Source organism: Pterocles gutturalis, unplaced genomic scaffold (genome assembly GCF_000699245.1).
Source record: "Pterocles gutturalis isolate BGI_N339 unplaced genomic scaffold, ASM69924v1 scaffold7188, whole genome shotgun sequence".
Classification (NCBI taxonomy): domain Eukaryota; kingdom Metazoa; phylum Chordata; class Aves; order Pterocliformes; family Pteroclidae; genus Pterocles; species Pterocles gutturalis.
The window spans coordinates 1-22826 of NW_010122981.1; the positions used below are offsets into that span (position 1 = coordinate 1).

Below are 22826 nucleotides of genomic sequence, written 5' to 3' on the forward strand. Positions count from 1 at the left end.
GGAGCCCCCGCGCCGGGCAGGGCCGGGCCCGCCGCCCCGGGCTCTGCGCCATCCCTGATGCTGCTCCCCTCACCCGGGGTGCCAGAGGAACGCGGAGAAATGGAAATTGCCCCTCAGCTAGGCGGAGCTCCCTGCTGTTGTAAGTTTCATAATAATTGCAGTTGCCGCTAGATGGCAGGTCCACACCACCCAACCCTCGCAGCGGCCCCGGCGGCTCCGCAGCCCTTCCTCAGGCTCTGGTGAGCTCCACAGTCATTGCGGCTCTTTGGGCAAGTGGGGGTAAGACAGCATTCTGTTTAAGAGCAGTATTTTTAGAGCACCGTTAAAGTTTGGTGCGGCAGAGGAGAGACCAAGGCATTGCCATTTGTGCTGGGTGGATCCGATGAGGAATGTTCCATAGCTACATAGGTCTGGATATACCAAAACCACTCTCTTTTTTACTGTCTCCCACAAGGTGCTCCTGAGAACAGGCTAATGACCCTGCAAGGACCACTTTTCCCCTCTTAAATATAGTTACTACCCTCCCTCATCTGTCATGTCGTATTCGCTTGCTCTGGCAGAGTTGGGGCACCCATGGTGAGACCCATGATGGGGTGTATCCCTTCATGCAGAACCCAGGGAGGAAGACCTCCCAGTCCCCCATGACTGGAATTAATTATGTCTTGTTAAAAAATTAATTTTTCTGCTGCTTTCCAGTATCTTCATTTCCACACAGTCATTCCCCATCATCTGTCCTTGCTTTTGCCCCCAGTAGTCAACATCCCTGCTGTTATGAAAGTCATTAAAAGTAAATTTTTAATTTGGAGGCCAGATTTAAATGTTATTATGTATTGACCCAATGTAATTTCACCATTTACTCACTTCTTCTTTCCTATTTTTCCTTTTATTTCTATGCCTGAATCAGCTTTTGCCATTTAACTTTGAAAAGGCCGAATTCAAGTTGACTTTTGCCAGTTCCTGTTTTAGCCCTGTGCTTTGTGATCTCAGAGCTGTCTTCACCAAGACTTTTTTTCCCCCCCCCCCCCGTATCTGCAGTTACTCCCAGTCTCCTTTCTGAGGTGGTTATTCAGCCAATTTGATTTGAAACTCCCTCACTAATTTTTTCCCCTTTGACTGAAGCACACATTTCACAGTCTTTGCACCTTTGACTGAAGAGAACTTCCAGCCAGTTTTGTCTTCTATAACCTGAGCTCCCCAACCCAGCTGACTCCAGTAACCAGTTTGGCAGTGTGCCCTTTTGAAATGAAGAACCTGTGGGCAGCGTAGTCACCAAAACCAGCTTAGTTATGTCAGCAAAATGCTGTGCTTAGGCTAACATTTTTTTCTGCTAACAATTCTTTTCATCAGGAAAATTTGCCTGTGCTGAAACCCCTCACTAATACAATTGCATTGCTGCTACTCATTCTGTTAGTACTTACTTTTGCCCACCTCTGCACTGTGCTGGGACGACATGCTCTTTAGTTACAGACTTATAGCTCCATTAATATAAATAAAATCAGTCTGCTGTTGTTCCTCCAGGACTCCTTTCTAGAACTTCAGTACTTACCAAAACAAAATCTAATAAAACCCATTTTATTGGTTTAGTGACTATTGGTGAAAAATGATCTGTGTTCCTAACTCAGAGTGCATAACCCTGTCATGGTTAGTAGCATTTGCTTCCCAAGCTATATTTAAGAAACTAAAGGTCCACAATTCCCTGGGGTATTTATCCCTCTTGTAGTAGAGGTCTTTATTCACATCCAAAACCAATAGTCCTCTCTAACTTTCCTTTCTCTGCCTTGCTATGGTATTCAGCCAGAGAACATTGTCAAAGGGGTCACTCAAATTTAAGAGCAGAGCAATGATGTATGGCCCCTGGCATAAACTACAGTTTAAGAAATGTGTTCTTTTCTCATTGAACTGAATAAAAGCATCCACACAATGGATTGCAGCAGCAAAGGCTAAGGCAAAGACCTTTAAACTTTTCAGCCTTTGCGTCAAGGAACACTAGATGTCTCTGGTTAGGTTACTAATCCAGCAACTCAGTTCCATTTATGCTGGCTCCCTGCCTTTCTAGGTGGTGTCTAAGGGCACTGCACTGCTGAAAACAGCTAAAGTGTTTGACAATAATTTTAGAGCCTCATATTTGAAAAGCTTTGCCAAAGCTTATCCACAAAGCCTAGCCAGAGCCTTGCTGCCCCACTTTCACAAATGCTGAAGTGAGGTAAATAATGATTTCCAACGTGAATATCCCAGGAGCAAATATTGTACTCTACCTTCCCCTAGCTGCAGAGCAGGATCCATGAGCTCCATCACATACTCCACATTCAGAAGGACTTCAGTCAAGTTGCTGCGAGCCAACACATACATGAGCACAGGGAGGAAGTCATCTGCACCATACGGCTTCCCTGAGCAAAGAGAAACACAGAGTGGTCCCAATAAAGTCACCACAAAGACATGTTCTCACACAATAGTGACAGCTTCTCACGCAGCATGTCATTTGCAGACTTTAGCTTACATTATCTGAAGAGTTAAAGCTCAAAAGCAGCAGCAGAAAAAAAAGAAAAAAAAAAGGGGCGCTAAAAAAAGGGAAGGTTAGGAAGGTCACAAACAGGAGACAATTCTTGAAGACTGCAAAGGCTGACAGCTCGGCCCTCTGCCATGGCAGTGCCATCAAGACTGCAGTTTAGATTTGCAATACTAGCAGCAAAGTTGTCTACATGCATTAGGGGTATTTATTTTCTTAGGTTTGCTCTCTGTGTGGGACCAAGGAGCAGAAAATGGAATTTGAGACAGTGGGTTTTAGGACTGAGGACTTCTGTCTGCCTGTTCCCTCAGAAGGCAAAACATTGCACTGCATTTTCCTAATCAAAACAGTCTCCCAAGAGCTAGGATCTAAGAGGAAGCATCTTTTAGGCCATGGTGTGTAGCTAAGAAAACAAAAAAGCCTGTCACATTGGACTTAGGCTAGTTTTGGACTAGCAAGAGGTGCTAGAGGAGCAGATCCTCATGGGCTCAAGATTTCCTGTGCTTAAACCATTTATATCAACAAAGTCAACAAAGCAATGCTGTATGTAATCTGTAAAAGCTCTTTGGGATCTCTGAGGACAAAAAAGCATACATGTTAACAGTCATCATTTTAAGTAATTACTACCTAAAATAGAATCCAAACTGAAGCTTCACTGCATAAACCACAAAGAAAATGAGGGTAACTTTCCTTATTTGAAAGATGCTTTCACTTTCCACCACCATATCATAAATTCATCATGGACAACCCATAATAACAAGTTGCTTAACATGCTTATCTTCCCAGTGCTCAGGGTTGACCATTTCTCTTAACCTACGCCAGGACTGCTTTCATTCTGAATGCCCTCCCTCCGACAGTGGGCAGTTTTCCTCACCTGAGCTCTTGGATGTGTTGCTTCCACCGGTCATGTGTGTCTCACTTGAGAACCATTTGCCTTACCTCAAAGAATCAAAGCTACACTTGATATATAGCTTTGGTGAAATTATACCCTAGTCATTTTTGGCCCATAGTCCACATGCCCTTCCATGGTAGGGCATAAATTCCTATTTCTCAAATGTTCCCACTGACTTTTTCAAATTTTTGCCATGAATCAGCTTTCCTTTTCTGTCATTCATAGCTGACACACATTCTCCACTGGCAAAGAAAGATATTCTTTTGAAGCCTCAAATAAACATGAGCTTAGCCCCTGATTAAAAAAAAAAGTCTGACTTTAAAATAAACCCAGTAATATATCTAGTGAACAGAGAGTTGATCCAGTTAAAACAAAGTGTTGAAGAATGAGAGATTGTCAGGGGTGCAATTCAGTCTGTGTCTAATAGAGTCCTCACGTGGCACAACATAGACAATTTATTTAATGAAAGCTGGATTAACGCTTTAAATTCTGTTTGCTTTATTACGTCTGCCTTTAGTTAAATGCCATAGCCTTAGGTCTTTAACAAAACTATAAAAGGACTGTATTGTTTCATTAACATCTGGATGGGCATTTTGTTTTTCTGTTCTTGCCTTGGTTTATGTCTCTGTGAAAGCTTCAGCTCTGTGAAGGGTCCAATTCATTACTGTCATATATATTACTGTAATACAAGCAGCTTAATATTACAGCTATTTAATATTGTCTATCAAAAAATCATGACACAACTGAGACATGAAAATGTACTAGAAAAACTGCACAGAGAAAAGCCCTATTATCCTTCTGACCTGAGTGAATCAGATGTCAATAGCGTTAGTTCTGTATAAAACTAGTGCAAAGGAAGATGAAGTCCCAAGGCATTTGCTAGCCTTATTTTTTCCCTTCTTTAAAATCTTCTTTATGATGCTGTAGTTACTGATGAGCAGCATAGATTGGGTGCTTCTGATTTCCTGAAGGCCAAGGGATTTCCAGTGCAACACCATTTGCACAATTTTCCCTGACACTTCTTTTTCATAAACAATCCATGTTATGTCTACTAGGGCATCCAAGAAAGTCACAACTTCACAACATGAATTCCTATCCACTGGAAAAAAAAAAAAAAAAGTTTTGTTTTTTTTTTTAATAAAATGTCACCAAAAGAGATCATGAACCAGCCAACAGACTAGCCATCCAATGCAGAGTGGAAATGAGGTTCAATAAAGCCAAGTGCCGGGTCCTGCACTTTAGTCGCAACAACCCCCTGCAATGCTACAGGCTCAGGGGAGAGTGGCTGGAAAGCTGCCCAGCAGAGAGGGACCTGGGGGTGCTGGTCGAGAGCCAGCTGAACATGAGCCAGCAGTGTGCCCAGGTGGCCAAGAAGGCCAACGGCATCCTGGCCTGTATCAGAAATAGTGTGGCCAGCAGGACTAGAAAAGTGATTGTGCCCCTGTACTGGGCACTGGTGAGGCCGCACCTTGAATCCTGTGTTCAGTTTTGGGCCCCTCACCACAAGAAGGACATTGAGGTGCTGGAGCAGGTCCAGAGAAGGGCAACAAAGCTGGTGAAGGGTCTGGAGCACAGGTTTTATGAGGAGCACCTGAGGGAGCTGGGGTTCTTTAGTCTGGAGAAGAGGAGACCGAGAGGAGACCTTATCCCTCTCTACAACTACCTGAAAGGAGGTTGTAGTGAGGTGGGTGCTGGCCTCTTCTCTAAAGTAACAAGTGATAGGACAAGAGGAAACGGCCTGGATATTAGAAAAAATTTATTCACTGAAAGAGTGATCAGGCATTGGAAGAGGCTGCCCAGGGAAGTGGTGGAGTCACCATCCCCGGAGGTGTTCAAGAAATGTGTAGATGTGGTGCTTAGAGACATGGTTTAGTCAGTTAGGTGGTGTTGGGTTGGACTTGATGATCCTTGAGGTCTTTTCCAACCTTAATGATTCTATGATTCTATGATTCTATGAAATAACAAGTTGGAACTAAACGATTCTGTGTCCCCAGCCATCAACTTCTAGTGTCAACTGAAATGAAAGTTAGAGGACACTTTTTATGAACTCCTACAGAATCCCTCTATTTCTTTTTTTATTGGCTGAGAAGTAGTTGCATGTACAAGCAGGCATCGAGTCAATTATTTTTCATTGCTATCTGTCTCATTTCTATAAGCTGATTTAGCTGCTCTGCCCACCAGCCCTTGTTATAAACCCATCTCAACTTTAAGATTTCATAGAAATATTATTGGACTCCCAGCTGTTTCTGTGGCTTAAGTACTAAAATATGAGATACAGTTTCTTTTTGATTAATAAACTCAAAGTAGGGATGTCTGGCTGCAATAATGGAAGGAGTACTCATTCTCCATATGCTGTATGCTCATAACCTGCATAAATTACTAGAGATCATTTTAATCCACTTGTGGGAATATGAAGCCTGATTCTTAAATACCCACATCTGTAGCTAAAGCTGAAGTCAGCAGGAGCTGTAGGTGTCAACAAGAGAAAAGCAAAGCTAATCTTCAAGGATCTAGTTCTGATTCCTAGTGTTGCCACCAACTTCCATTGGCACCTAGGACAGGTCAGGCATAGTATATTGTGCGTACTCCTTGTGGGCATCGTGACAGCTTCTCTCCACTGCACAGGAGCCAAGGATAGATGTGTGAGAGGGCAGGACTCTGAACCTCCCCTTGTTCTCCTGGCCTTGGATATCCCAGCAGGCACAGGGACTAGCTTAGACATGTACAGCAGTCAGAGCAAGCATGGCCCTGAGATGCCCTGTATCTCAGTCCATCCATGGGGATAATAGGTGCTGTCAGCAACTCAAATATGACCAGACACAGGAGGCACAAAGATATATGAAACAATGCCTATGAACCAAGACACCCGAGAGGTTGGTGCTGCTCAGCATCCTGCAACCCACGTGCTTGCTGTGCCATGAAAAGCACCAGGGCACTAACCAGCATCCATCTGGGGGCTGGAGCAGGGGTGCTGTCTGCAGGCTGCTGGCTCCTCAGCTCCAGTTTCAATCTTGAACAGAACCAACCTCCCAGACCTGCATGTCAAGCTCCATCTGTGGTCTCTCACAGAGGGGTATGTTTGCAGCGGACAAGTTAAGTCTAACTCTGACCCTGCCAGTGGTCTCAGTGACACTGGGACTGAGCTTGCTTGTTCAAGGTGGTGTTGTCCTGCTCCAGATATGACTTGCTTTATTTCCCCCTCTTCCCTGCAGGATCAGGAAACATTTATTTCACAAATATATATAAGAAGCTTAAAATAAACCTTCTCTTCTGCCACAAACTCATCCTATTATGTTTATAGCAAAGCAAATACAACGTTGGCTCCTGGCTGGTATGCAGTGCTTAAATAGAATGGCTATTAATTAAATACGTGATTTAAAGCAACTGGAATTCTGCCCAAGCCTCCATAAAGAAATTACAGCCTATTTTAACACATTCATGCATTTCTTTTCCCTCCATGTATATTCTGACAACCAGTAGACAGTGATGATGCTTTGCACCTTGCTCTAATATTTTACAAACACTGGCATGATGTCTAGCAGCATCTCTCCAGGAAATATGAATTTTAGCCTCCGTTTATAGCTGGGAAACCTGACGTACAGAAAGGTTAACTGAGATTTGTTCAAGATCGTAAGAAAATATTGTGACCATCCTTCCACTCACTAGCAGTTTGTTGTCTCTTATCTATCCCATACAACTTCAGCAAGGTTTCATTTATGGTATACTTGAATTAAGAGAGTTAATACATGCAGATGGCATGAATCCATTTAAAAAACATAAGTTTTACAGATCAGAGGAATTTGTTCCCCTTGAAAAATTTGAACTGGCTCTTTAATTCAAATGTAGAAATTGCACTAGTCAGAAAAAAAGATACAATCAGTCCATCAGCCTTCATTAATACTAACTTAAATACAAATATCTTCTTCCTAAAGATAACAAAGTAAAACTGTTATAGCTTTATTTTCCTTCTCAGAAGTGAGATGTGATAATGAGCAGTGTGGTGGGGTTGCTCTGACTTAGTTTTAGGAAGTTCTAGCATGGACTGCTTGCTGTCCATGCCTTTGTCATCTGCAGAGCCATATAGGAGTGCATCAGGGCAACTAATATCCAGCTGATAATTCTATAGGGGATAACAAACTTAATCCTAAAATCTAGGGAAGAAAAATATTCTGAAGTTGGCATATATGTCCTATCTATCCTCTTTTTTCAAAAGCAGACTATGCATTAGCCATTCAAAACTATGCAAAGGAAATTATTGAATCAGATTTTTTAGGGCCGGTCACCTAGCCAACTCCATCACTAGTACAGAACTGTTTTTGAATTATATACTCCAGATCCCTGTGAAGTTCAAAGATACTCCAAAAATGAAACTTCATAACCTTAGGTAGTCCACAAGTTTAAAACGTTGCTGTAAGAAAGTTGTTCTTCTGTTCATTCTTCTTGAATCTCCTTAGAAAGCAGTCTTCCCATCTTTCAAACTTCCAACTTAAGCTTAGAGCCTTTCCATGCCTGATCTTCCCCACTCATGGACTGACCAAGTTTGACCTGTTGTCTCACACAGTATTTCTTCATAAACCAATGCCTACAGCTCCTCTATTTTTGCTTTTCTGTCTCTCCTCTTCCACAGAATGTCAGCTTCCAGGTAGCACGAGGCTGGGTGCTCCATCCTCACCACTGCCGGTATACACCACACATATTGCAGATTTGCATCTTGTTTATCACTCTGCAAGTGTCACTTATGTTCTTGATAGAGTGAAAAGCAGAGATTCTCATTCTACTCCTACCATACAATATACTTGTGACATTTTATCTGAGTAAAGGTATTTCTGAAAGATAAATAATAAGCACATTTTTTTCTACATAAAATTACAGTGCTTCTATATAAATCAGCTATATGCCCAACTCTCCCTGTGGGTATTTGGGCATGCCTTCCAAATGTAAGAGCAGTCAGAGAGTTGTGAGCTTACAGCTCCCCATGATTCCCGTCTCTTACGTTTCCTAGTACACAGATTAAAACATGGCACCAAAAAATTCCAGCCACTTCGTAGGGGGTGGGGTGGGTTTTCAAACTCTTCTTTTTCTATTCCTTTAATGCATATTATTCTTATTAACTACTCTTAGTATTTTTAGCAGGCAGGTAACATATTTTTAGATTGTAGGTTACGCATATGTTGCTGTTATTTAAGTTTGCACAGAACATGGAAAAGCTCAGTGAGACATTGCAATGCTATCATAATTATTCCTTTGAGGAGGATTCACTTACTAATACCACTGCCTACACCATACATCTGAACATCTGAACCTGTACCCCTAAACTCCTTTTATAGCTAATGATGAACTAATCAATTTCATCAGTGAAGCTCATCATGAGTCATCTCACCCTAAAGCAGACACCTACATCTAGCCAGATGAATCAGCTGACCTCCATCAACTAAGTCTCCAGTGTCTATAATGAGAAGCTAGACGTGATACCCATCTGTGGCCACCTACAGCTAGATGTAGTTGTAGATGAGTCCTGCTTCAACATAGATCTGTATCTTGTAGTTGTATTTAGAGGTCTGTTGGGAGAAAGGTGTATTGACAAAGTCTGTGAACTTGCCTTCCTGATTCCTTGTGATGAATCAGATCCACAAGTTGACCACCTTCAACTTCAAGGAGAAATGTTATTTTAAACCAGCTGAGAGTCTGATCCATTCAGTTCACAGTCTAAATATCGGGTGCTTCAACCACAGCCATTTTTTCAGGCAGATTTTGTCACATAGTCTGAATTGCAATCAGACCAAAGAACTCCTCCTTTCTTAAAATGGCCCAATATACACGGAGTCAGTCAAAGCTGACTTCAAAGTTTCATGAGTCTTTCAGCAGTGCAAAGATGGGCACTACCACAGGCACAGATGTTCCTGAATAAGCCTATTCCTAGTTTTAAAGAAAACTTGGTACCTGTTGGGACACCCTGGCCAAACCTGGACTGCTGTACATGGGTCTGAAAATGTTAAAAAAAATGTGGTTTTGTATGTGTCTGAAAAAAAAGGGTGCTTGATTTGGTGGGGTTTGCACTTCGTTTTGAGATATGAAACCATATTCTCAGGACAGTTCATCCTATGGTCAGCCTAAAGTGAATAAAGACCTAGCCTGAGCTGCCAAATTGCGAATTAAATCAGACAGCATAAATAATTATCATGTTACTGACCTGATAATTTTTCAACAGAAGTAGTCTGATTTTGGTCTTGTGGCAGAGGGAATGATTAATTTTGTGTTCCACCTGCTCTGATCTTGGAAGAGGAGGGAACTCTGTAATTCAGCAGTGAGTAAAAGGAGCTAAAAGAAGAACAGACTATTGCACAGGAAGCCAAGCATGGCCTCTGCTCTTCCTGTGTGAAGAACACTGTGCTGCCTCAGGCTGGCTGAAAGCAAAAGGGGACCTGGGTCACTGCTCTCGAGACAGGCAGAGAGCAGGAGGAGAATTCCTACCTGCTGAAATCTGGTCTGAGCAGCCTGCAGCATGCTCTTCTGCACGCCACCAGCTGGGAATTCCCTGCCAGAAAAATATTTCAGTGTGCTGAACATTTGTCTTTGCCAGGTGGAAAATCAAAGTGTTCTAGGGTCAGTTCATTCTGTTAAAGAGGTTTCACACATTTCACTTTCAAGTGGGTCTACAGGACATTTCACTCGATTTCTCTCTGAGTCCACTGTCTTCTAGGAGTTAGACTACAGCATTCTCCTTCCCTTAACCTCTTTTTCTGGTCTGAATTCATTGGGGTACATTTCTTTGATGCCAGGCCAGTTTCCTTCTGACCAGGCCCTGATATGTGTCACTGATCCTACATACTGGAGAGGGAACTGGATGCACAGGGGTGAAGTCAGCACCTGAGCTACACCCTGCTTGCAGTAGAACTCAACGTGAGAAAACAGTTGAGCTGGCTGAAACAAAGCACGTTGGTTAGCGCAGCAAACCACAGTGAAATCCTCTGATTTCATGAATGCCAATCTTTTAAAACATGCAAGGCTTTTTAAAATTATTTCCCTGACTCCTAATTTCTGTTACATAAAATGACACAATGGCATTTCCTGCAACAGAGAAATTCCAGCCCTGAGCTAACTGAGGTGTGACAGATACGTAACGTACCACCAGCATCAGAAGAACGTGTCTCCTGCGTAGGTTTTAATGAGGCATGCAAGTCTTTGATCTATACCAAGTTTTCTCTCAAACTTAACACAACTGTTTTAACAAAGTTACAGCAAATTCCCCTACATGTGTCCAAATCTTCTGGTAATACTTGAAGACAGTCAGAGGTCCAATCCACCCTGCAGCTTAGGCTTAGTCCTGGGGTGGCTTGTTGCTCTGCTGTTAATGTGTCTACACTGGTCACTGAACCCTGCTGCATACTGTCCAAGGGATGCCCCTGAGGTGAGGCTCATCAGGGATGCAACAATTCCTGTATGAGTGCTCCAAGGCTATTGTCAATACAAAATAAAGCAGAACAGCTAAAAGCACCTGTGGAGAACGTGAGTTCTCGAACAACTGCAGGTTGTGCCAAATTAGTATCTGGCTTCTCTCCAAATTTATGCATGGCTGGCCATCAGCTCACCAGTATACAAAGAAAGCTCTTAAACTGTCAAGGCAGATTCCTGGAGGAACAGGCTTCTTGGTTTATCTGCAGAAGTGCATCCTGTCTGCAGTCCAAGGACTTAAACGTGTGCATTTAGTGGTTGGCCTGAGACCCAAGTTATATTTATACTCAGAGCACATACTTCCTCACACCAAAGAAGAGTAGTAGTGGCTTTTGGAATTTACTGGAGCATCAAGAATTAGTAACAAACAGTACTAGCATTGTGTGTCTCCTCCTCAATTTAGGCAAAACTATGTAAAGGCCAAATCAGGAGACTTTTCCCAAAGACCCATTCCTAGAATTTACCATTAAGCTGCTGGAAGCTGGGACAGAGCTCTGAGGATTTATGGAGAGCTGTGTGAAGACCTGTGCAAAAAGGACATTGTCCATAAACCACACACTTACAGACACCTGTTTTGTGGAGTTACGGAGCATAAAGTTAACCAGGTAACATCTTATACCTGTTATTAGCACAGAGAACTTCAGTCACTAACCAGCCCATTCTGAACACAACCTGTGGACAGCTGATACCAAACACACCAACCATCACTGTTACCTCCAGTCTGAATATTACCACATCAACTGTATCATAAACCCTGGTCCATGGAGAAGGATCAGTGAGGGATACTGTTCCAGTAGGAGTGCTGTACCTGGGTTTCCCTGAGACATGGAATCATAGATGAGTTTGCAGGACTTTAGCAAGATGGCAATCTTCTTTTCTGGGGAGTAGGCCTTGTGCATGGTTGTGAACTTGTGAAGGATCTTTTCCAGCACAACGGTTTCAGGTACACTGGTCGTGACACCTAGGTCAGTGGTAGTTGTGTTTTGTATCACAAGTTGGTTCTCTTTTAGCTGCTGTAAAGATCCGTCTTTGTTGTGGATTTCCTTTAAGTAAGTATCAATGGCTTCTTTTAAAGGTTTCAGGACACATTTGTACAAAGCTGTCTCGGCAATCATTTCTGCATACAGAAGGAAGAAAAAAAAGTCCATGATAAATAATCAACACAGTAGTACAGGTGCAAGTAAAACTCCTAAGAAAACATGTAGTTGGTTACTCATGTACTACTGCATAGCTGTGAGCAGGGAACAGAAATTACATCCCACACAGTAAACATTTCATTGCCAGCACTCTTCAGAATTCCTGAATAGGCCTGAGATGAACATCAATGAATGGTCTCTGCGACTGGAGCTGCAGGAGGGCTCCCGCTACCAGCAGCCTCTGCTGTCTTTGCCTGGCTCCCGGCTGACCAGTATGGCGCTGTCAGGTAGCAGAAAAGCCAGCTCTGGGAAGAGATGAGGAACCTCACCTAACTGTGCTTCTTTTCACAGCCCTGCCCTTACAGATGCCCAGGTGGGATTCATCTCATGCCCTTTCTGACATGTCTCTCTGACCTGTTTGAGATATCCACTTTGGGATGAAATTAATAGCATCATTAAAGCACCCCTTTCTCTGCAGTGACTGAAAAGGGGCTGTAGCCACCAGCTCAGAGGCAGAGGCAGACACCAGCATGTGGTCAGAAGTTTCTCACCCTTACTGCTCAAGTGACTCCAACTTACAGATACTTAAATCACCTCTTACGCCACCTGTGGATGAGGAAATAGTCTGTGTGGGTTGAGGGTTTGCTTAATATTCAGCAGGGGACAAAAGGAAGCATGAGAGACTGTGAGAAAGTCTGTTGTCCGACTCCTAGAAAACAGAGCTAGAGGCACTGCAAGGGATCCTCTTGTCACCCCTGCACTGAGGCTAAAAGGTCACTGGCAAAAGAGTTCATCTGCTCTATCAGTGAGGAATGAAACAGAGGGCAGTTACATTTATGTATACAAAATGCAACTGTTTTAAAGAATCCAGAGAATCAGTCAGCCTGAAGCAGGACCAATTCAAATGGTAAATCTTCCCCGGTGGGTATCCCTGTCCTCCACAGGAGAAGACAGTCCTCCCTAGGCTGACTGGGCCATCTTAGTCCTGTTAAGGAACTACCAGTGAACAGGGCTAGAGCAAACCAGGCATGTCTGTGTGAAGGTGGGGGGATCCTTGCACACACGCAGCTCTACCAAGCAGAACAAGGACACTTCTTTCTGCCTCCTCTCCACCCTCCGTAATCAAGATTCAAGACAGACTTCTCTGTACTGACACCCCCTCTGCCTCAAAGAAAGGGGTTATTTGGACAAAAAATGCAGGTGTTACATGAGGTGCATGAGAAGAGAGACTGTAGCTCCTCTGTCCCAACTATGGCAAGAGGCTGGCAGCAGGTCTGTTCTGTGGTGAGACTGCAGGATCATGTGAAGACCTTGCTGAGTGAGAAAGAAGTCATCAGGGCCTGCTAAGGCTGACAGCTGAGTGACTCTGGGTCCTGGCTCACCTCTTAGCTGGGTTGCGCCTAATACTAGAGCTGCAGGATCCTCTGGAATCCCTGGTCACTTCTGTGGTTGGCCATGTTCTGTGTTGGGGGTCTTCCAGCTCCCAGCTTGGTTTAAGCCAACTTAAGGATCTCATAAATAACTCTCTTGGTTCTCAGTTCCTCAAGAAACAGTTTTAAGTCAAAAGAGTGTCTGAGTGCGTGCATGCCCACTTTTTCTGGCTGTACAGCTTTGACTGGGATAAAAAATCCTCCAACTCTTGGTATATTCCCTCATGAATGTACATTAAACAGGCCAGTCCATTTGTAAGCAAGAAGGAAAGTAACACATTACTCCCTCACAGAATATGGAATGAACAGCAACAAAACACCCCTAAACAGCCAAAATATTGTTATTCCTCCCCAAAGACAAAATATGGCTGTGGCAAAGAGAGGTGAACGCTGCATTTTGGAGCCAGCAGTGATCTTGCAGCAGGCAGATCATCCACACCTCTAAGCTCTGAGGAGCACAGAGCAGGATCAAGTGCTTCCTCCAACCTGCCACTCAAAATCATCATGGTCTTGTCCCTCCTTGTGAGAGAGTGACTGACCCCTGATACGGCTGCCACATGCAAGGAGTTTATAGAATTATAGAATGGTTAGGGTTGGGCAGGGTGGCCATGGGCAGGGACACTCTCCACTAGACCAGGTTGCTCAAAGCCTCATCCAGCCTGGCCTTGAACACCTCCAGGGATGGGGTATCCACAGCTTCCCTGGGCAACCTGTTCCAGTGTCTCACCACCCTCACAGTAAAAAATTACTTCCTAATATCTAATCTAAATCCACCCTCTTTCATCTTAAAACTGCTACCCCTTGTGCTATCACAACACTCCCTGATAAAGAGTGCCTCAGTCCTCTCCATTCTCACTGCAGAGTGTGGGGCAGTGGACATGGAAGGCCATGGGGAACACAGCTGTGCAGGGAAGGAAACTGGCCTTTTGCGTTTCCAGTGAACACAGCTCTGTGTGTGTGCCTATGCATACATATATATATACATACACACCCATATTTGTATGTGTGTATATGCATATGCATATATACGTACATATACATCTCTCTTACACACACAAACACACCTCTCTTCTGCTTAAACTCTTCCCCTTAAAACATTAGTAATGGGATTTTCCCCGTTGTTGGTCTTTCAGTTTTAAAGCTGCACTCCAAGTGTGTGCAACCACAGACTAGACTTCAATTCACATCCTCAGCTTTTAGGAGATGGTTTATAATTCTGTAAAGCAGAACCTGTGTCTGCATAATCTTGTCTCCCTCTTCACCTTCCCAAATCCTGCCCAAGAATGAGTAAAGCACAGTCACCTACCTAACTGTTCTTCAGTGTAGGAGGCTGGGTCTATCAGAGATTTCAACTCAGTGCTCTGCACTAAGTAACTCTTCAGCTGCGTCATCATCATCCGTATTTCTTGTAGCATCTCTGTGCTGGAGCTCTGCTTTGCCATCATCTCTAAACTGTACACTCTGTAGTCCCGCACCAGGTTGCCGAAGTATGAATCCTTGTCCTGTGCCAGCTCCACTATCTTCTTCTGCAACTTCCTGTCACTAGACAGAAAAACAGTGAAGACATTGGACAGGCTCACAAAGGACAGCCGGTTCTTAGCCTTGCCCAAGATCACGGAGTGTGTCTTTTTACTGGATGAACTACTTAGCATCTCCAGGTCATCTTCTGTGCTGCTGGTGGAATAGGAGTCTGGCTCGGACGCTGGTGCCTGAGCCACGGTGCTGCCTCCCGGGCCCTCCAGGGAGGAGTGCAAACCTTTCAGTTCAGCTGAGCCGACGGATTTGGGGCCACGTTCTGGTTCAGTCTTGGTGGGTATGCAAGTGGCACCACCTGCCACTGTAGCTGAGCTGCTCTTGCACAAAGCCTCTGCTGTGGCCGTGGCCATCTCTGCCACTGTTCTTTGCTTCAGCTGGCAGGAGCTGGGGATCGTCGGTAGCTGGGAAAGCCTCTTCCTTCTTGGTGGTGGGATAGGAGGTGACTTTGCTTTCTCAGTGGCATTGCTTTGTATCTCATGCATGTCCTCCTTCTTCTCTGCAGGTTCGGGCTTTGTCTCCTGAAACTGTGATACAGCCCTTTCAGGAACTTCGCCAGGCATTTCTACAGCCTTTTTGCACAGCAAATGTTTATCTCTGCTCTCTGTACTTCTGTCTTGTTTTTCTTCTGTCCGTTCCCCTTTCAGCGTTTCACAACTTCCAGGCTTAGCGACACAGCTCTCCTCTGAGGTCCTCTCACACAGCCGTCTCCGCGGGGGGACAGAGGGTTGGGAGCTCTTCTTGGGGCTCACTACTGAGGGCTCATTGACTGAGGAGCTGTGCTTCCCTTCTTCTTTATTGTCACCGCCCTCAATTTTCATTTCCTTGATGCTCTTCCCTAGTGTCTGAAGAAGCAGCTCGTTTTCTTCACAGGCAGTCATGGAATCCTGCAGAGAAGATTTCTGAATGAGAGCATGAGAAGGTGGAGGTGGAGGGGGGCGGTGGGGAGACCTCCTTTCAGTTTGCTTCGTGGCAGGGGGGAGATTGATGGTCACAGCATGGCTTTTAGGAGGAGGTACATCTGGAGGAAAAGGATTACTGCACTCTTCTATAAAAATAGGATTCACAAACCACAGCCTGTCATTTCCTACTGACAGCTCAATTTCACATGAGCAGTGGTTTGTGCTACTTGCAAAACACTGATCAGATCTTAAACTGTCTGCCTGGGTAGTGCTGAAAGCGGAGTCTTTTGCAGGGTGGGATAACTCCTCTCCTCTTCTTCTGTGGTTTAAGGAGGAATCCCAGAAATCTGTCCAAAAAACCCCAAAAACAAACAAACAACAACAACAACAAAAAAAAACAAACAAAAAGAAAGAAAGAAAAGAAGAATGAAAAAATGCTCTGCGAGAATTTTAGCTAATGGCATGTAGAAGTCCTACCTTTTGTTAAAAGAAAGGGTACACAAGCTTTCACACCTCTGCACAAAACTGTGTGAAGAAAGGTTTATTTAATGTGTGTGAGATGCTTCAAACCAGGGGACAAGCTCAGAAGCTTCACCAGAAGCTTCTTTCTTGCCAATTTTAGGACACCCATCTAGTGAAAACCGTTAATACCGTGGAGCCTGTGCTGTGTGAGCAGGAAGGTACAAGTAACAAATACAAATGATTGTGAAAAAGGGTCTATGGCTTGTTCAGTGGTCACTGCCCTCCAAATGCAAACAGCTGTGGATACCTGAGGTGAGGGTGTGAAAACCCCAGGCGAGTGCTGTCTCCCTCTTGCTGGCTGTGGGAAGGTGCAGGGCTGAGATATACAGCCTGGATCCAGTGTGCACCGGGAGCACAAGAGACACCAGATGAAGATGACTCTACTATGCAGCAAGCTCATGTGGCAGAGTCTGTTCTACACCAAGGTCTGATCTTGCTTTGCAGTACAATCAGTCTGGAAAAGTATGATTTAAAATACCTTCTACAGATTAAAGTTACCATTAACTTCTATAGCTCTGGATGACCATAATCTGTAGCCATGCCCACTCTGTTTTGCACGTTGCCTTGAGACTGTCTGCTTGCAGGTGTAAGAGAGGAAAGAAGGTGCAAAAGACTGTGCACACAGGAAGGTTGTATACTGAAGAACTGAAGAATAGTTAGGTATTTCAAATGGAATAAGTCATTTCTATATGTCACAAACCTTAGATTAAATTATTAGAATTTATTCTGCATTAACTTGTTTTTTAAAAAACCTACCAAGTGCTTTTACATTTTTTGAACAGATTCAGTGTCATATTTAACCTTTTTCCCTTCCCTCAGAGGTGAGTTCTCAAACCTGCTTGCTTTACCAGTCTGATTTCTTTTAATCACTCAGATGCTAATCCAGTGTCCACTACCGGAAGCATCAGGAAACAGAAGCTCCTGCAAACCCTGTGTCTTCTGACCAAAGGAAAGGGTATAAACCTCTGAGGGTACTCACTGTGTGAGGACTGCATACATGCCCACAGATTCAGGGACAAGGGGAAGATGGGAAAGCCTGGAAAAACAGGGATGTGGATAACTAAATAACTATTTCAGCATGCCTGGTCACTGGACACAGATCTGACACTGACAGCACACTCTCCTCGGTGGACTTAAAGAGGATGTGAGTGGGGTTCCCACATCGCTCCTGCACCCTGCCTTGTGCTTGATGTCAGGCTTGTCTTGCTGCAAAAATATCACATGCCAGGCCCGAGAGGGGTCAGATGGGGCTGCACATGCATAGGATGACCCTCAGTGTGAGCGCGTGGTACAGCTCTCAGGACTGTGCCTTCAGCTATGCCTTCCTTGCCAGGGCCCTGTTCTCCAGCTGCACCAGCGTAGCCCCAAGCCCATCATGGGGAAAGGGGTGCTTTGCAAAGGCAAGGCCTCTGCAGGGCTCTGCCTTTCCCCCTATGGTGCCCTGAGCCCACTGCTGGCTTTGCCTCCCTCTGCCAGTGATGTGGTCCCCTGGGGCACAGTCAGTTGCCCTAGGGACAGGGACTGTCCCCTTCCCTCCAGCTGGTGCCAGTGCTTCAGGAGGGGCAGGATGGGCAGGCTGAGTCCTCACTGTCCCTCTGGTCCCTCTAGCCAAGCATTTCACAGCCACAGAGTAAGCCATGCACAGGTGAACTAAAAGACTGTCCATTCCCATCAGGATAAAATTGCCAATTTAGCCTCTCGCAGCCTAGGCTAGTGTCCATGGCTAATTCAACTTCATAAGCATGTTGCTATGTTTTCTCAGGGAGGCTGAGGTTAGAACAGCTTTATTTTCTGATTTCCTACCATGAAAGGGAGGAGTACAGTGAAGCTTAAAATAAAAGTGTTGCCAGGCACAGCAGCACTCTTGACAGTAGAATTTAGGAACAGACGTGCAACTGCACGTAATAGCATCATGCTGCCAAGCCTCTCATGTCTGAGACTGTGTAGTATGATTTCCTTCACATGCTCCAACTCTGCTGGGTATCAGCAAATGCAGGACAGTGGAAGTTCCTTGTTTAAGTCAGAATATAATGCTGTGGAGTCTCATGAGCTGAGGAAATGGTGAGTAAACCAATCTACAAAAGGGAAGTTGGTTATTTTTCTCAGTAATGAGCAGGATAAGACACTGTGATGAAAATGCAAAGCTCTACTCAAACTGTGAAGGACCAGATGAGGTGGTCCTACCAAGCGTTACACAGCTGCTTCAGGGAGGGTGTTTCCCAGCCCAGCCACGCTGTCTCATACAGCAGGAAAGGCAATTTGCTGTCCCTTTGCTGTCCTGGCACTTCCCTTAGCTTACACTCTGGGAGGGATAATGAAGCAGTTCTTTGAGACTCTGGCACATCTGTGGTGGTGTGTGCTCTTAGTGCAGTGCATTCACACTAACTGTCCTGCTAAGATATCTTCTGTACCAGTGAGGTCAGGACTAGAGGGCCTGCAGTACATCCTCTTTGACAATATACATAACAGCCAGATCCTCTGCAGAACAATCCAGTTTGCAGGTAGACATCTTACTTCTATCCCCTTAAAAAACACATCACTTTGAAATAAATAAAAAGCAACATATGAGAATTTCAAACAATGCTAGCATTCCTTTGGAAGTGCCACTTCAGGCAGAACCTATATTTTGTGTACCTGTCTGGAAATTTTTTTCCAGGAAGCAGTAAACAACATCACTCATTACTTCAGCCTGTTTGACTTTACTGAGACAGCACAGCACTCCCAGAATCTAGCATCATTTCCCAGGAAACCTCTATGCAACAGCAGGTTTTCTTCTGTTGTCAGAAACTTTCCTGGCATGCAATGTACCATCACAAGCAAACCTCCAAGAATCACCTCTTTTATGACCACCAGTATACAGGAGAGAAGGGAGAAGACTACAACCAACATGGCTTCGGAGCTTGTGCTTTAATTCTTCCTTTCAGAAGTTGCTGAAGACTGTTGCCTGAGTCAGGATCTCCTACGCTGGCTCAAATTAGACCAAAGGTTGGAGAATCATGATATACTTCTTACATTTTAATACAAATGTTTACACTTGTTATAACAAAATTAATACTAAGTTTACAACTTGCTATCTCAAGTTGCAAGGAACCTTTCTTTAAGCAATAAGTGCTAGCTGGACACCCATACTCAAGGGTGCTTTGACAAATTGGAACATATTCAAAATAGAGGATGGTGAAAGTGTTAGAGGCAAATCCAATGGTCAAATTCAACAAAGGTGCCTGAACTGAAACCAGTGGGGTTTGGCCATGCTTTCTGGGAGGTGTAATGCAGAAGATCCAAAAATAGATCCCCAAAGCCCCAGGGTGCTCTACTGAGTATCTCTAAGTGAGCTAACTCTTCATCTTTCACCACTGTGTGGCTGTTTTCAACAGCTGAGGGAAAACTGAAAAGCAAAGTAGCATGAGTGGCTAACTCTAATAGCTGTCTCAAGTGGAGTGTGTTAAATGGGAAGGAATACCAAGTTACAGAACTACATTTCATTAACTTTATACACCTGATCTAAAATTTGCCTGTTTGGTGCTGTCACTGAAAATAACATTCCTTTTTGTATCTGATTAGTGTGAGGTGAGAGAACATGCTGGGACATCACACATTTCTCTACCAGCTAGAAATCCTGCAAGAGGAAGCACAAATACCAAAATTCAAAAATATCACACTTCAATCAGCATTGCTTCCACACATCAGAAGGGGAAATTGCGAACGTGTTTTCCTCTTTTCATATACCTCAGATGCCAACTGCTTCCAATGTGTGTAAGCTATCTTCAGAGGTTGTGCCACACTTCAGTTCTTGAAAGCCTCAGCTTATACAGTGAGACTGTAGGTCCTGCACCCTGCACAGAAGTCCACATGGAGATTTACATCCAAAGGGGCGAGTGGCCTTCTTTTCAATGTGCTTCTATAAACGTAAAGATCATAAACATCTTCTCTCTTCCATTCAGGCCTCCTCAGCTATTCTGAAGACAATAGTTCATCTATCCTCCAGTTGCATTATGTCTGTCTGAGGCAACATGGTTCTCACAAGTCTGAATGAAACTCTGGCTACTTTGAGGGACTTACCTATCCCCAGACTAGAGATAATTTCAAGGTCTTGAAAGCTACTGGCTTCTAATATTGCTTGTGGCAGCTTCAGGGTGTAGGGTAACAAATCCCTGTAAAAAGAAACACAGTGAAAAAACAATAAAAGAGTAAGCTCCACAATTGTTAGCAACTCCAGATTTTACTGTTGGTTTTAGTGATGGAATTGGCTCATAATTTCAGCCCTGTTCTGCAAAGTCCTGGATGTTGACAAAGGAAGATCTCACGGCCAGTAAGACATTGTGTCAGCCTGGGTTGCTCTGCTTTCACAAGTGATCACCAGCTCCTGTGGAGATACTTCATGCCTGCTACCAGCTTAATCACTGTGTCTAGTTTTCCTCCTCCAAAAACAGCAGGAAATGCCTGTCACCTCAGGGGAGACCACAAGGGTTGAAAAGGGAGGTACTGCAAATAGTAATTACTGTAATTAGAAAAGCCATTCTTTTTGGTGTGGAGGGGATCTGCAGTCGTTTTTCTGTCTGTTTACCCCTCTCTCCCCACCCTGCTTCCTCTTTTAAAAATCAGTGTAAGTGTAAGGCGTGGGGACACAGCAAGACACAGCGGGGTTAGGGAAGGAAGACCCCTCCTGGGGAAGGGGAGCCCCTGGGTGAAGTGACAGACAACGATGAAGTGCTGCATGACACTGAGAAAACACATATCCTTCTACTCTGCGCTCTCAGACTCCTGACTGCTTGGTTTCTGGAAAGATGCTATATTTTTACCAAAAAAAAAGATGCAGTTTCTCAGAAGACATTAGTTGGGTTTCACTGAAACACACCCTAAGTCCCAAATAATTTAACGGAGCTCTTGGACTGGTGGCAAACTGTTCAGGTTTGCCTCTTGCCCAATGACAATTTGCTAAACTTGTTCCTACCTCAATTTCTGTTCTAACAAGGACTAGAAAAGCCAGTAATAATAGTTCCGAAAAGGTATCAGGGAATGGCACAGGATCATTTTACACATTAAAAATTTAACAAAAATTTTCTGAAAGCTGCAGGAAATTATTTTAGAAAAAGCTGCCCTTGTAGGTAAGTGGTCTTTTCTACACAAACTCACACCCTAAAAATGCATGTGACTGCAGACCTGGGGAGGACCAATCTGTTGACAGATGAATGCAAGAGGGCTACTTTTGCTCTTATTAACAGATGCATATTTTACTGATGTATTGTGTGCTCCATGGGTTCTCTGTGCACCACTGAGCACTCTGTTGACACATTATTTGACATAAACTGATGTGATCCCAGGGTTATTTTTTTTTTCATGGCAGATATTGGGTTTAAAAGAGGAAGAGGGTCCATGGACCTTCTGCTTTCTTTGCTTGTTATTGTTATATGCATGAGTAGTTCTCCTCTTCCCCGCCCCCCCCCCCGCCTTGGTGGAAAAATACATCTAAAATCAGCAAACACGAAGACATTACCCTAATGGAAAAAAATCCAGTTTTATTCATGGAGCAGCAGCTTGCAGACAAGCCACCAAGTCACCTGTTACCTACAAGTGTTATTTTTGTGATCTAAGGTAATCTAGCCAGGCCAAACTTTCTTTTGAGAAGAGCCCGTCATCCCTGATAAGCTGTTTCTAGCTATTTATAGATGACTATTTACTACAGCCCTGAGAACAGGCCTCTCCACTCACCATCATGCAGAGCTCCTACAAGCTGCCAGCAAATGGCAGGTTAATGCCTAAGCACCCTTTTTATTACCTGCTTCTCTCAGAAAATTATTCCCTGTTTACCTCCTCTTTTGACAGCAACCTGAGAAATCACATGAACCGTCTGAATGTGTATTTGACACTCAGAAGTAACATCTATAAAAGGAACTAACAGAAAAGCTTTTCTTTCTTTCTGGGACTCTTTCTCAAGCCACAGTCCTTTCTGCAGGAAAGCAGAAGCAAGCAGATTTTCCCTCCCACCAGCCATTTGACTAGAAATGCCCAATTCTTGTTTGCATTTGGGCTTTTCTTTGCTCCTTTGTTAAGACAGAAATTTTTATATGGGGCCAGGATTAATTTATGCCGATTCTATAGGGTTTATACACATCTAGATGGCTAAGTGTCTTTTCACTGATGGCGGTGAGCCAGAGCATGCTCCCTTGCATGTGTTCTGGTCCAGCAGCACTGAACTCAGCTGGCTGCAGAAACAGCCCCCAAAATAGTGCAAATGTTACTGGCTGAGTAAGCTGCAGCTTGCTGTGTCATACCATAGATAGACCGCTCCTACTATGGGACCTAACCAAGTCACTAACACGACTGCCTTGTAAACATATCCTGAACCTGCTTTTCCCTCTTAAATGGAAACAACTGCTTTAAGAGTCATCTAAGTTTATATAAAGGGAGGTCAAAAGTTTACATCCAACTCAAAACAAGGCCTGCTGCAGCAGG

At 44.0% G+C, this 22826-nt stretch overlaps 1 protein-coding gene across 1 annotated transcript in view; it reads right to left on the reverse strand.

Annotated features, from left to right (window-relative positions):
* Positions 1–2255: 2255 nt before the first annotated feature.
* The window catches only part of LOC104464877 (ras and Rab interactor 3-like), a gene marked incomplete at its 3' end in the record, with an annotated part of 38568 nt that continues 17997 nt past the window's right edge, over positions 2256–22826 (reverse strand). Inside the window, exons 5-8 of the mRNA XM_010077720.1 lie at positions 20433–20524; positions 14723–16198; positions 11659–11967; positions 2256–2387 (exon numbers count right to left, since the gene is read on the reverse strand). Coding sequence (XP_010076022.1) covers positions 2256–2387; positions 11659–11967; positions 14723–16198; positions 20433–20524 — 2009 coding nt within the window. The remainder of the gene's footprint in view (positions 2388–11658; positions 11968–14722; positions 16199–20432; positions 20525–22826) is intronic.